Genomic DNA, 15,861 nt, shown 5'->3' on the forward strand with positions numbered 1-15,861 from the left:
ATATCTCTGAGACCCGTTAAGAATGGTATAGAGGGATTGTGGGATCGAACTCCACATTTTGACCAATTAGATGTTATTATGGTGTTTTAAATGCTAACTACTAACTCGTTTCGTAAAAAAAAAATGGGTTTATATCCCATACATAAATGTTAAAATATTATTTCATGACAAATGATGTGGCACATGATATGGCTTCTAATGCCGATGTGGCAATCAGTAACTTCTTGTCTGATGGGGCAAATATGTAACTTCACTTTATAATTTACTCATTGTGCTGCCAAAGGCACTTCTGTATAGACCATGACCTTTTTGAATCAAAGAATTTGTATAACCCAAGATGATTTCTGATTCATGAAATGCAAAGACATCTTCAAATCTCATAAGGCCAGCAAAATGAAGAAAGCAACAAGTGTAAGGGTTAACTATATATTATACGTATAAACTAGAAAGCAACCGTATGAGTCTTGTACAAAATCAACGTCTTACAATATATAAAAGAAACAGAAATCGACAAATATAAGTGATATCAAATATTTCTCCTAACTACACCACAAAAGAAAACGCAAAAAGGTGTAGTATCACCCGTATAGCTTTTCTAGATCATCCTTAAATTTGGCTTTCAATTGTTCCCTCTTTAACTTAAGTGCAGCTGTTACTAATCCTGATTCAGGGGTCCATGGATCTGGCATCAGCTTAATCTTTGCAGGAGTCTCAAACTTGTCTAACTTCGTTTCTTTTGCTACCTGCACAAGTTTTCCAGATATTATGGTTGCCCCTTGGTCAATTGAGTATTTCAGAAAAATTATATAATTATGAATAAGATCATTCCTGTTCTCATTTTTTTATAGCAAATAAAAATGTTGTTCGTTAAATACAAAAGCTAAGCAGGTTGGGCACACGTCTCAACGGACTCGAGTCAAGCAAGATAATAGTTAGCCGCTGGTTAATACAGGGCGTTGTCAGGTTGGCCCACACCCATCCAAAAAACACTTATTTTCCTTTCTTTTTTTTTTGTTAATGATTATGGATACGAGCATAGTGCCCGCGCGTTGCAGCGGCTAGAAAGTGATGACAATATAAAAGGGAGGCGGTGGTGGAGAGCGAGGTAGGTGGTGGAGAAGGAGAGCAGCGGCGGAAGAGGGTGATAGAAAGTCGAGGAGAGCAGCGGCGGAAAGGAGGGTATATAAGGGTATTATGTTTAAGTAGGGGTATTTTGGGAAGAAAAAAAAATGCTTAATTTAAGAAATTCAATACTCTTTATAAGGGAGTATTGTGATGATTTAGTTCATCAATAAAGTGATCTGAAAGGTTCTACGCACTAACTTAATGGTATATAAATCGAAAATGACCACCAGATGAAAATTGAACATACCTTGGCAAGAGATTGCTGAACCTCCGAGACGGTTTCTTTCTTACCACACAACTCAGCAAAGTCACTGTAAGTGATACCCGCACTCTGGGCCCACTGCTCAAGAACTTGACGGGCAGGGACAACCAAGGCAACACAATAAGTGTGGAAAGGATCAGCATGTAACATGACATTTTCTACATACTTGCTTGATGCAAGCGCTGCCTCAACCTGTTTATTAGAGCACGATAACTACAGTCAATAAAAGAGAAGGAAAGATATATAAAACAAAAAGATACCTATAAATATAATAGACAATGCGTCTGATTTTCTAGCACGCTATGATTGAAAGTGTTAGAACTTGAATTAATAGTGTATGATTTGTATTATTTTGACACACATTGTAATGTCTTTGGAAGATTGCGGGGTAATATGAAATATTGTATAGACTAATATAAATACCCTCTCTTCCAAGAAACATGAAACCTTTTGACACATTTTTATCCAAATCACTCCCCTAACATTCTCTCTACATTTACACACACATCATGTCCTTTTAACCATTACCCACTCATATTCGTCCATATGCATAGCACATGAAATCATGATTTTACAGAAAGCACTAATAAATATGGCCCCTTGGTTTAGGAAGTGTTGGTATGTGTGCTTTGAAGTGATTACGTGATGTTTGAGCATATAACAGAATCTAGTAACTAATTACATAAGATATTAGTACCGAAAAGACCAAAAGAAAGATTTTTGTAGGAAAAGGGACCTTTTCTGGTGAGATGGGAGAAAATAGTATCTCAATTCTCAAATGGTTTAACAAAGGGGGTTCAATATTGTTTTGCCCTTTGATAATCAGTTTTGTTGTAGCTAGTATAAAATTGATAGTGTAGACCATCAAATACTGACACAATCAGAAACGAAACTACAATCGAAAGATTATAAACTTATTATTGAGACTGAAATTACCAATAATCAGACAATCAACTTCAAAATGCAAATCTAAACACAATGTAGTGTAACCGCATACCTTCCCTAAGGAAATGTACTCTCCATGTTGAAGCTTTACAATATCCTTCTTTCTGTCAATGATTTCAAGACATCCATCAGGGTGGAACCTTCCAATGTCTCCAGAGTAGAACCAACGCATACCATTTTCATCAACCTGCACCAAGTCACCATGTGAATAAACCCTTGATAACAGAGTCAACATGCAATACGATGAGATACAAACCTTGTAAACCTCATTAGTTTTTTCTTCATTGTTAAAGTAACCAGCAGTTACGCTGAAGCCACCAACTACAACCTCACCTCGCGGCATCGGTTTGTCAGATGTCAAGTATCCCCCTTCATCCCATGAAACAAGCTGCAACACAAGTAAAAATTGATAAACTAAACATATAAACATAAATGTTTTATATCTAATCATAATGTTGCTTACCTTGATATAGACACAAGGAAGAGGTGGACCAACACGCCCAACAGCATCATCATCCGCCTCAGAAAAAGCAGCACCAGCACATGTTTCAGTCAACCCATAGCCTTGGCCAATTGGAGCCCTGGAGAGTTGTATAGATAAGACTACTATTAACACTTACAGAATTTAAATAACCACTACATTAAACATTAGTTTCCAAGTGTGTGTGTGTGCATGCACATGCCGCTGGTGTTTTTTGGAAAACGGGGAGTGAGATGAGGAGTAAGGGGATGGAAGAAGAGACGATTAAAGAGGAAATAGGTGAAAGTGATAGATTCACTGAAAATGGTTTTATTGGTAAAAGTAGTGGTCTAGACTCTAGATTAACGTTAAAAATGAATGGTTGAGATCAAATCTTGACTTCAATTTAAGAGAATTTAACAAGTGCTATAGATGTTTTATAATATAGTATATATAAAACTTGGACGAAATTTCTGTAGGTAGCGTCTACTTGCATTACAAAAGGAATGAAATGGTCCATTCAGATGGAATGAAATAAAAGCTTTTTGATCCATCAGATGGAATGGGGTAAATGAGCATTGTTAATATAATCCAATCAAACACCTTTTTTAAATATGTTAACACTTAAACTAAACTGCTATAACTATTTTCGAATTAACTAGAATATATATTTCTAAATTTTGTGAGGCTTATAATTGGTTTGAATTATGTGCACCAAAAAATCCAATAACTTTAAATAATGATGTATAGAGTAAAGATATAATTATATCTTTGTATAAAATACAGATTGTTCACATTTAAACATTATGCCATTCCTGGAGGTCAACCAAACAAGTTAATGAAAAATTTACCCGATGCAGACATTAATAAATCGCTGGGTATCTGCAGCTAAAGGAGCCCCACCACAGAGCATAAAACGAATTTCTCCACCAAGTACAGACCGTACTTTTTTAAAAACCATGGCATCCCACAACAGCTTTTCTATTCCCCATGCACCAAGCCAACTTCCTTCTATTGCCATCAACCGTCTTTTATAAGCTAGGTTAAAAAGCTTTGTAGTCAACCCTCCCTTTTCCTCAACCTACAAGGAATTCAATTAGAAAAATAAAATATACATACATCAAGTAAAGATATATAATAAAATGTCATACAACATACCTTCTTTACTACTCCATCTCGGACACGGTCTAAAATAGCAGGAACCGATGCCATTAAGGTTGGCTTTAACATAGAAGCATCTCCCATGGTTCCTTTCTTGATTTTATTTGAGGTATCTGTTAAAGTCAGTGCTGAACTATAACCAATCGGAGTACCTGCAGTTAACATCACAGTCTGCATAGCAATAGTTTGCATTACAATCATAGATCTGCCAACAGTCCATATATTAGAATATATATGCTAGAATTTACCTCTGCAGCCAATTCAAATATGTGTGCCAATGGTAAGTATGCTATGTACACATCACTTGGCCCAAGATTTGGGATCACAGTCATAACCGCAGCTGCAGTTGCTACTATATTCCCATGAGTCATCATCACCCCCTAGAATACAAGTATGAAAGAATGTTAGCATCTACAGGTTGGGACATATCAGGTTCACATAAACTTAGGTCAGTCATAATAATAACTTTTAATATTTGGATATACAAATCCTACTTCACATCATATGATTATTGAGGGGTCACGCAATCTGTTTTGACTTGCCTACAACAAAACTGATTATCAATGAATGATGATAATTTTACCCCTTCTTTATATGTAACTTGAAAAACTTTCACTCCCGTCCAACATGACGTGTCTTCTTTTTCACAAGCATGTTACTTATATAACCGGAAAACAACTGATTATCCGATTATTACATCTTCAAACATAGAAAGCAACATCCAAACACTACTGCTAGAATGTGTTTTATTGCAGCTGATAATCTAGAATCAGATTATTCAAATCACATAATCGCTTCCAAAATACATCGAGACACGCCCCTAAAATATAACTGCAATATTTGAAGAAGACAGAGAATAAGGGTAAACCTTTGGTAAACCTGTGCTACCACTTGTATACATGATCACTGCAACATCTTTCTTGATAGGAAGTCTAGCATTAACTGGATTTTTCTGTCCCATGCTCTCAACTTCAGAAAAAGAAGAAATTTTCCAATCACCGATATTATTTACAGCTTCAACATTATCATTATCAAAGTAAATGACATTTTTTACAGTTTTCAAGCTCGAACTAACTGAAGCCACTTTTTTCAATAGCTTGGAATCACATATCAAGGTTGATACCTTTGTCTGTAGAAATAAATTTTACCATCAGAACTCAGAAGAGCTAATAACCAGTTACAAGAAACCAAAAGAAAACAAGTCACGTATGCTCCCACCTCATTCAGAGAGTGAATCAGAGCATCATCACCTAATGATGCATATATGGTCACAACTGTTATGTTCTGCCTAAAGCATCCCTCAAATGCAATTAGCCATTCAGCACGTGTGTCAGAAAAGATGGCTATACGGGTATCAGGGTCATGGCCAAGCTGAATAAGTCCGGAGGCAAAGCTACAAACCCGTTCAAATACCTGCCCGAATGATTCCCACTGATACTCCCCAAGGTGTAGCTTCTCAAACTTCCTCCCATCACTACCACTAATAAAGCTTCTATCTATTAGCTTTCTTGTGCCAAGAAACCTTAGCTGTGAATGCTTCTTACAAGATTGCTCAAAAAGTGCAGCCAAAGTTGTAGCCCCTTCCCAGGGGACATCAATTAATTTGGTTGATCTGACATTTCGCATAGCAAGACCTGGCTCACCACCAACTTGAACCGGAACACCTCTTTGTTTTACCTTCTTCTTCCCTGCAAACATTGCAGAAAGAACCAATGGTACAGCAATGGCAACAATAAGTGCAACTGCTGTACCATAAGATTTGTCTTCCAGGATATTGGACAAGAACCCCATCTGTTCAGTTGCAGGAGTACCAATGTCACTTCCCTCCGAGTCACCCATCTTAATCAAAAACGTCAAACAATATTACCCTGAAAGGCTACAGAAAAACAACAAATTGTAGATTTCAGACAAAGATCCAATCTACTTATGTGTGTGAAACTTGAAGAGTAAATATAATATGAGCATCAAAAATCCATCGTAGGCCCTCAGATGATGGATTCAATCACTAGAAAGCACTGCCGCTAAAAACACACACTTGTATACGAAGCATAGAATTCAAAAGTGACTATACGTATATTACCAGCATTAAAAATCCTCTTTGATTTTCATGAAGTGATCATAAGACAACCTAATGGGACTTGACTAAAAGAGCAGCTACCAATAAGTGCAAAAACAACTAATAGGACCTACAAAAGGTAATATAAGCATCCTGAAAACATTTTGGCTTGCAATAAAATTACAAAACTAGGTTTCCATAAACCAGAAACATTCATTTATCACTAGAATAATCACTCCTACAAGAATCAAAAGACAATTTTCAATACTCTGATCAATGAAAAATATATGTTGATTACATAACCCATTATAGAAAGGTATGGTATGCGTCAGATATGAAAAGTGAACATGGCATGATTACTCAGATAATAATCCACCACAAATCCATTCGGCAAAAAACCCGATATCAATGAGCCAATAATCAACAAATATAGATGATAGGGCGAAGTGCACCAAAACACAATAGTCACATTTTGCTATTAGGCCTATCCAACTTCCAGGCAGTCTATTTGGTGTATCAAACTTATTTTCATTAACTTTACATATTTATTATTTAACTCCTATAACAAGTAAAACAGGTAACGTGACAACTTAATTCAATGTCATGTCGACAAAAATTAATTGTAACCTAACAAACAGGTCGTTAGTTACATACAATAGCAATGAATTGAAACTTTGATACACAAAAGAAACGGTTTGAAAAAACGATATACACCATAGGAAAACACGACTAGTTAGGTATATTTTGGTTCACTTAGCCCTTTCATAAATTCTCAGACAAATATATACATATATATACCTTATTTTCCACGCATATTAGCTAACTTTACACTTTTTAAACAGCAAAAACACGATCAGTTCGATACATTTCGGTGTCAACACATAATTAAATAAGCATCTAGAAAACATATTACATATGAGCTTGTAATCTAAGCTAATATAATCAAAATCACAAATCTAGAGTTTCCGAAACAACAAACATTCATCTATCACCTAAATAATCAAGCTGATCACATCACTCATAGATACAAAACTACAATCGCATGCGTAAACCTTACGCTATATATATATATATATATATACATATTATATATATATATATGTATGTATAATCAGTCGGTGATCAATGTTGTATGTAGTCGGTTACCTCTTGTAACACAAACTATTGATCACATAAAAGCAAAATAAATTTACAAAATAAATATATATAAATAATAAATAAAAGGAATAAAGGTTTGCAAATATCATGATAATAATAATAATAATACCTTTGAGAGGAAGAATGAATCTCCTTTTTCTCAGCAGAGAAAACCTGAGTGTGTGTATGTAATGTAATTATGGATGTTATATTTATTAAGTGTTGGGTAGGGAAGGAAGGCGGAGAAATGTAAATAAAAAATTTTAATTTTATTATCTATCAAGTATTTGTGTGGTGTTTTCGAGAAAGTAAAAACTCAATTTATATACATCATTAATTTATTGTGGATGTCGACTTAGATTATCCCTTTTTAATTAAAAAAAAAATGATTAATTTTTTAAAAAACTATACTAAAAATTTTCTTAAAAGCTTTAAAATATGACAAGTATATGACAAGTGTTATTCACTGATTCTCTTTCTAAATGACTTTATCATATGTCTGAATCTAATATAAAAGGTTATTTTTTAAAAAGGATTTATCATTTCTGATAAAAAAAAAAAACCTAGACAATATAGCATGATTGGGATTATTGCTTTATGCTTATTATATTTGGGTACGTGTTAATTAGCATGCTCCTTAATCATCATTCTAATGTTTCAAGGTCAAACGTGCAAAGGGGGATATGTCGACTATGATGAAAGCAAATTATAAGGGAAAAAAAAAGTAAATCGGGGGAGTTTACTCTAAGGTCTCGAGTTTGAGTCTTGGTAGGTTCTCTTCGACAGTATTTTCCAACTAAGGAGGTGGTATGGTGAGAAAGGCTATTTAAGATCCGTTTAGTGTGGGACCCTTTCGTTGTGCGATTAGCACACATCATACGCGTTTGAGGTAAAATTCACTTGTAAAAAAAAAAAAAAAAAAAAAAACGTTGCAATCTGTGATTATATTTTGTATATAAAGCGATGCATTTGCATGTACAAAGATGTAGTAGTGTATAAATATTACAGTAAAAAGTAATACAAGCAAGACCGTAATCGATACTATCCTTAAAGAAAAAACGAATACAAACATTAAATCGTCTACTGCTATATGATTTTAAATATCGGTATCTCGGTAAAGGAAATTGTGAATGAACTGATTCTCCAATATTTGTCTGAGTTTTCTGGATTTTTTTTCTTCTTATTTGAGTATGGGTCCATAGTATTTTATGTTTGGGCAAGTATATATGGGTTCTTGGATTTAAATTGGGGTGGTCTAATGTTGAGTAATAGGATGAGAATTTGGTTGGATGCTAGTTTGTTTTTTCTGTGTAAAGTGTAAGCATCGAAATTTTAGAACTGAGACTAATTTATTAATATATGTTGATTTTAAAAATGAATATATGTTCGATTTGAAGGAAATTTCAGATCTTAGAATTTGTGTGTATGTATGTATACTTTTTTAGATTTTGAAATTTTTAGTAAAATTACCAGGTTTAGTCTTAAAAGAGGTAAATACCCTCACGTGGAAAGTACGTGAGGAAGAAAACGGAGGCCATTTAACGGCCGTTAAAATAAAGGAATGAGCTAGAACCTTATTCTCTTATAAAGGATCACCCGTGTTGTTTTTAAACCATAAAAACGAAACACAATTTTTTGGGTAAACCACAAGGTGATCCGAAAAATTAACTCTTAATAAAAAGAGGTTGCCTATAAATTTGAAACAACTAATTAATGGGTTATGGGTAGAGTACGTTAACAATTTCAAGTTGATATTTTGTGCGGAAACAAGAAAACTTTATCTACTTTCGTATAAAGGCGTGGCACTATGTCATCAAAACTAAAGGACTATGGATATAATTTTAATAAAATCATACGAACCATTTTAACTAGGGTGGACGGAGTAGAGTAGGCATCGGACCGGTATCGGGCCGGTACCGGATGGCATACCGCGCCGACCCCTCGGTACCGGATGGGTGGGGAGGAGTCGGTTTTGCTGCCGCTTCTTGTGACCGTTGGCTGCTTTTCCAATGTTTTTTTTTTTTTTACTGAAACCAGGATCGATGGATATATATATATATATATATATATATTAAGTTGCAGGCTTTGGAGTTTGGAGAAGACAAAGTCAAAGAGACAAACATATATTTTCAATTTCAACCCTGAAACTTTTAACTATTTACTTGAATGGTCCAAAGTGGTTTTTTTTTTGTTTTTTATACATTAAATTATTATTATTATTTATATTTATTAATATTTTGATTGGTTTATAAAATTAATTACAAAAAAATCAATTACAGTTATAAAAAGAAATATTAGTTTTATATTAAAGTAATATTTTAAAAAAAAAAAAGAAAAGAAATATTAGTTTTTGAAATACAAAGTAAATTAAATAGAAAAAGGTGGGGAGGGGAGGGAAGGAGTGGCGAGATACTTCTAGCATTAGGGGAAGAGAGGAGAAAAAAAATCGGGGAGGGGAGGGGAAGAGTGGGCAAACTCTCACCCCACCCTAAATGATTAACTCGTTGATTATTGTTACAACAAAAACTAATGTCATAAAGTGATATATTTATTTTAATTTTTATCAAAGAGAATGTGAGGATAAATATAAATGGTTATGAAATTATGAATGAGGTTTCCCTTGAGCCAAAATGATCTTAATTTCAATTCATACATGAATTTGAGTCTTTTTATAATATAACCGGGCTATTCTCTTCCGCTCATTTTCTTGATAACCTGTCAACCTTCAACATGATGTTGGTAGCAAATAAGTATACTTTATGAAAAATTTGTAAATTATAAAATTTGTTGGTAGCAAATTTTATAGCAAATTTTATAGTTGGTATTCTACTAAAAAGAAGTCGTACTTCTAGTCTAGACAACATTTAAAAAAGATGGATGCGACGGGAAAAAGTGGCAAAGTTGTCATCTGGACCATTGGATTAAAATCAAAGGTCAAGATTTGACCTTTGATTTTAATCCAAAGGTCAAGATGCTCTCAACTTCACAAGTTGAAAAAACAAGTCGAAAACAACTTAACTTTAGAGGATCTTTATCCTAAAGAAAGTGTTTGTGCTTTTCTAAATCAAACTAAAGGAAATAATAGCATAGGTGTTGACAATTTAAATGTACACGACATTTTTAAGCATTATTTATGACAGAATTTTTCAGAAGGTTTATGATAACATAAAAAATTTGATGATATCAATCAAATATAAGAAATTTTTTTTTTTTGATGATTTAAGCATTAGAAGACCAATCCAAAAGGCAGAATGCGTCAAGGTACTCGTTGAGTCTTTGATTGTTCCTAATTTTAAGATACACCTTTTTTTTCTTTTAGCAGTGATTATTTTTAATTATACCGTTAATTTTAATTACTGTTATATACTATAAATAGAGAGAGAGAGGGATTGTTTTCTAAATAGTAGTAAATTCTGTACATACCGGATAAAAATTATATCATAAAACAAGTACTAAATAAAAATCCACAAGAAAGGCCAAAAACAAATCATTCGATTAACGGTGCCAACATTATCGGATGGACATAAAGTCAATAGAAACCGAACCTTGAAACGGGAGGCCTTTTTGTGTCCATCCCCAAAATTTGTTGCATTCAACATATACATGGTTTAAAACGGAATACAAACATGATACATAATAAACGACTCATACAGACCAACACACCATAAATGGTACATCTTTAAAAGTAGTTGATCCGTCAGCATAACCACTCCAGAGGCCACCAACCCGCCGTTCAACCAACATTGTTGTTTTCACTCACAATAACCTATGTCTATAGCAACTATTTATGTGCCTAACTACCTATGCATTTGCAACAATTCATACTTAAAAACAATAGAACCACAACATAAGCACCAACTAAATCGATTCCTGAAAAAACTTCATAGAACTACGCCAAACTGCTTAGATAACAAAAAAAAAAAAGAACTTTCGAGCTAAAGAGGAGAAAACCGAAAGTAGCTCTAGGCATACAATACCAGATATACACAAGGAAGGAGTGCATTCTGGTTCTAGTCAAGACAACAAATGGTCAGCAATCGTATATATAGATTACAAAAGCAGTCACTTGTTGAATAAAAAACTTTTTGCTTAATCCTTTTGTTTATATACGTTGCCTATAATAAAGGCCTGATTAAACGACAAAACACCATCTAGCGTATGGTACGGCTAACTATAAAAGTAACCTACATCAGATAACAGCCAGATAAACTCATGTACCCTACAAGGGGCACAGAGTCGCCTACAAGGATAAAATCATATAGGATTCAAAAACCAAAGATCATAAACTACATAAGGTCAATTACTAAAGACATAACCTAATAGCAACAATCATATTCTTAAGATCTGCAAATCAAACATACATCTAAGAACGAGAACCCCTTACGAAAAGTACACAAATATCAAGGTTTAAATAGACTCTATTGTCTTCGCTAGAAAACAGCATAGGCTTGCTATCTAGCTAATGCAAAAGCCAACTCTGATACTCTAAAGTTCTTGCTGATCTTCTAGTGTCTTGTAAGGGATTTTTAATGTCTATCTGATTCTGAACCAAAGTTGTCTACCTGCTATAAGGGTGGTAACGACTACCGCCACTATAACCTGCCCTATTTCCATAAGGCCCTCCAGGTGCACCATAACCAGAACCTGCACCTGGCTCATAACCTGCACCGCCACCTGGCCCAGCATAACTTGCATAGCTACTAGCACCACTACCACGACCAAACTCACCTAGAGCACTCCCTGTGTATCCTGTACCATACCCTCCACTATTGTAGGAACTAAACCGACTAGAGTAGCCACCAAGAGATGGCTCACCGCTCCTATAACCACTATAATCATTTGCATAGTCAGCATAGCGGTTATTATATTCACTGGCACCAGGCCCGTATGGCCCGTAATCTGCAAACCTACTTGGGAATCCTCCAGCATATGACCTATAAGGAGGAGGGGGAGGTCCGTAATTACCGGGACGAGGACCATAACTGTTATAGGAATCATCAAATCCACCATTAATTTCAACATATCCACGCTTAGGTTCCCTATTGTATGAATGAGATCCTTGGTTTGAGGATTTCTTTGGTTCAGCCTTCTTGATCTCAACCTACACCAAAGTAACACGTTAACCTATCTTTTTCTACACTAAAAACAATTATGTAAACCCAAGAAATAAACAATATAGCATTGAGTAAATTTTGACCAAATTTACAATTACGATTCATATAAACCAAAGATCCGCGTGAGTGAAAAATGGGACAAGTGTTATATATCTGTTCCTTTGCTTTGTACAGATTCTGAATACATGCCAGAGCTTCATAAATGTTAAGACAATCCTCAATTATACTTACCTGTGTACCATTCATATCAATCATATTTCCATTGACAAGAATTTCATCAACAGTTTGATCGCTTTCAAAAACAATAAATCCAAACCCTCGAGAGCGTTTGGTCACATGATCTCGGATAATCTCATGCTCAACTACCTTTCCAAACTTCGAGAAGAACTCTTTGAACTCATCTGAACACAATACATATAAGAATATTAACAGAGATTGGATCATATAATAATCAATGGTGAATTGGCAGGCAATTATCTATAGAAATCAAAGTACAATTAAAAAAAAAGTGTTTAGTTAATAGAATAAGTTCTGTGCTGACCTTCGGTGACTATAGTCGGTATACCACCAACAAATATCTTTTTAGTTTTAAAATCTTTGGACTCACCAGAGCCTTTGGGAATAGTCCTCTTAATTTCAACCTAGTCAAAAAATTCAAGCAAAATCAGTTGAAATAACAAAACCACCAACAGACCTATTTACTAATACATTTATCTAGATACTCGATACCAAAATTTGATTATTAAGTCTGCAACCAACATAAGAATAAGCCAGTGTAGTTGTTACATCGAGTCATTAGCTATTACTGCTACTATTATAACTGCGATCTACCCAATATCCCATAATTCGGTTGGGTTAGGTTCATAAGAAAAGTCTCCTAATGGTAAAAAAGATTCACCTTTTTTAACACCTTACATGTGTCAGCACAAGAATTTAAATAATCTTAAAAGACTGCAATCACCACCCACTCTACGGATACCAACAAATCGAGACACATACAATATACTACCAAATTATATAAAAGCTAAATCACATACCCCCAAAACCACAAAAACCTAAATGTGACCCCTCCAAAAAAACTAAACATCCTCAGTTACAACACTTACCATCTTACAAACTTGCTAACATTCAAATAAACACAACACAAACTGTAAGATCAAAACTTATAAAAAACAAATTGAAATTCTAAATAAACAAAAACAATAAAAATAAATTAAAACTAACCTGTTTGCCATTAATAACATGCGTTTCGACAATAACAGTGTCAACAACAGAAGGATCTGCATATGTTATAAACCCAAAACCCCTTGGTCTACCAGTCGCCCGATCTTTCATTATAACTGAATCAGTTATCTCTCCATACTTTCCAAAGTACTTCACAAATGTATCTATACATATAAACACACATAATTATATATACATAATACAAAACAAAATAAACATATACAAAAATCATCAAATTAAGAATTTTGCTTACAACAGCACCAATGACTTTTCCTAAGACATCATTACATAGATATAAACTATAAAGTGTACTTTTTGTTTCAATTTATTACAAATTTACAATATTAATTATAGCCCTACAGGTTAAGCTAACATAAAAGGAAAATATAAATATATTAAAGACTGAAACTTTATGCACCTTAATTACAGTCAAAGGGTAACAATTATATTTAGGGCGCGGTTATTTTATACACAATATTTTAATGCACCTTAATTACAGTCTAAAATAACAATTAGCATAATCCTCAAATTCAATAACTTAAACAGAAAAATACAAAAATAATAATAAAAAGGTAACAACTAACCAATGGTTGTATCTTTCGCTAAACCCCCAATGAAAATCTTGCTGCAAAAACATAAAAATACATTAAAGGTTGAAACTTTATGGATTAAATAACGTAAAAAAGTAATTGTAAGATTTAAAGAGGAAGACATACCCAGGACTGGCACCATCGCCATAGTCAGATCGCTTGGAAGCCATTGAAGATTCGAAGAATTTGACGGGAAATTTTTAGGGTTTTGATTTTTGATGTGTTGAAAACGGCGATTTTGTGGTGGAAAAGAAAATAGGTTTGTATTGGGGTTTTATAAGTTTTTGTAGGTCGGTGGCTTTTATAACTTCTTTTTACTTTGGGAGGAAGCAAACCCCATATTTGCGTACGACGCGGGAGTAAATTATAGGTATTACTTTTTACCTTATTAAGTCAAATTTAACCCAGGAGTATTAATAAAGTTTTATAAAACCTTGTTATTATTTGAAAACTGAAATTTTTGTAAAAACTAAAAAACTAGTCAAAAGATACTGTGATCTGAATTTAACAGTGTATTTTTAATTGTTTTTTATAAAACACATTGTGTTTGAATAATATTTTGATTTTCATTACCTATCAAAAACACACTCTGATTTAAAACTTAACACAATGTGTTTTTAGATTACACAATAAAAACACATTGTGTTTCTAAAAAACAAAATTTAAACACATTATGTTAAATTAATATCACAATGTCAGTTTTCATAAAAATTTTAATTTTCAAATGAACATTTTACATCTTCGTTATTGAAATTGCACAAGTTCAATGGTACTCGTAACATCGAAATAATATACCTTAGTAATTAGCTTACTAGGCCTCGTAATATGCGAATAAATTATAAATCTATCATGACAATATTATTTAAATGATATAACTTAAGTACCATGTATAAATTATTATAGTTTTTAAAAAGAAAATAAAAACATTTATAATAAAAAAAATAACATCTTAAACTAACAAAAATAAAAATTCAATAAATTTTATTTAAAAAATTTTATGACATCACAAGTAAAAAAAAACTGAACTTTAAAAAATAATTTGAAAGTGACAAATAAGTTATTTTTTATTAAATGATAATATCACAATAATTATCTTTTATCTAATATAGAAAAAGAAATATAAATACATATTATTTTGCACCAATGTCATTCGATTTAATTGTTAAGAAAATACATAAAAAAAAAAAAAAACTTATACAAAGTTTTTTTTATGTACATTTTGTATTAGGTTTAATGTTAATGAATTGAGGAGCCCTTAGTGACATTTATTCGTACATTACACTAAAAAAAAATCCGCACAAAACAACGATGGTGACAATGTGGTAGTGTGGCGGCACCAACTTGTATTGGTAACGACTGACGGTGACGGCGACGAGGAGTGTAAGTTATTGGTGTATAGGTAATTGATATAAAATATGATAATATAGCTATTTCATTAAGGCTATTTTTTGGATATATATAAGGTGGTTATGAAGTAAAAATAAGTTAAGGGTATTTTAGTGTTTTGGTTAACACGCATATAAAAAGTTGTATATTTTCATATTAAAAGTCCACCTCTGAATTTTTTATTAATTTATAACTATTTAATGCACCTTAATAAAAGCCCTTTTTAAATCAAACAAAGTAAGTAGCAAGGACTCCATAGCAACTTTCATTTTAAAGGAAAGCGAAGAACCCACTTTTAGTCAATAAGAGTCATATTTTCCTCGAAAAACTTCATCACTTCGATTCAAGCGCAAACCCATTTATTAGTCATCGAGCTAAATGCATATTTGGTAATTCAGTAG

The 15,861-nt window shown here is 33.3% G+C and overlaps 2 protein-coding genes across 2 annotated transcripts; both read right to left on the minus strand.

The window, feature by feature from the left end:
- Positions 1-394: 394 nt before the first annotated feature.
- LOC122593221 (long chain acyl-CoA synthetase 8) lies at positions 395-7,371 on the minus strand. The gene is made up of 11 exons (XM_043765599.1): positions 7,277-7,371; positions 5,172-5,829; positions 4,822-5,082; positions 4,202-4,333; positions 3,951-4,124; positions 3,644-3,873; positions 2,796-2,913; positions 2,589-2,720; positions 2,385-2,519; positions 1,373-1,579; positions 395-743 (listed from the first exon to the last, which is right to left on the minus strand). Exons 2-11 carry the CDS (start codon positions 5,790-5,792, stop codon positions 579-581), a joined length of 2,175 nt encoding a protein of 724 aa, XP_043621534.1. The 5' UTR covers positions 5,793-5,829; positions 7,277-7,371; the 3' UTR covers positions 395-578.
- Positions 7,372-11,463: 4,092 nt separating this feature from the next.
- On the minus strand, positions 11,464-14,352 carry LOC122592989 (heterogeneous nuclear ribonucleoprotein 1-like). The gene is made up of 6 exons (XM_043765319.1): positions 14,201-14,352; positions 14,069-14,109; positions 13,485-13,648; positions 12,802-12,901; positions 12,492-12,661; positions 11,464-12,247 (listed from the first exon to the last, which is right to left on the minus strand). The coding sequence occupies exons 1-6, from the start codon at positions 14,242-14,244 to the stop codon at positions 11,705-11,707; spliced, it is 1,062 nt and encodes a 353-aa protein (XP_043621254.1). The 5' UTR covers positions 14,245-14,352; the 3' UTR covers positions 11,464-11,704.
- Between the last annotated feature and the right edge of the window lie 1,509 nt (positions 14,353-15,861).

The sequence above is a fragment of the Erigeron canadensis genome, chromosome 3 (assembly GCF_010389155.1).
Source record: "Erigeron canadensis isolate Cc75 chromosome 3, C_canadensis_v1, whole genome shotgun sequence".
Taxonomy (NCBI): domain Eukaryota; kingdom Viridiplantae; phylum Streptophyta; class Magnoliopsida; order Asterales; family Asteraceae; genus Erigeron; species Erigeron canadensis.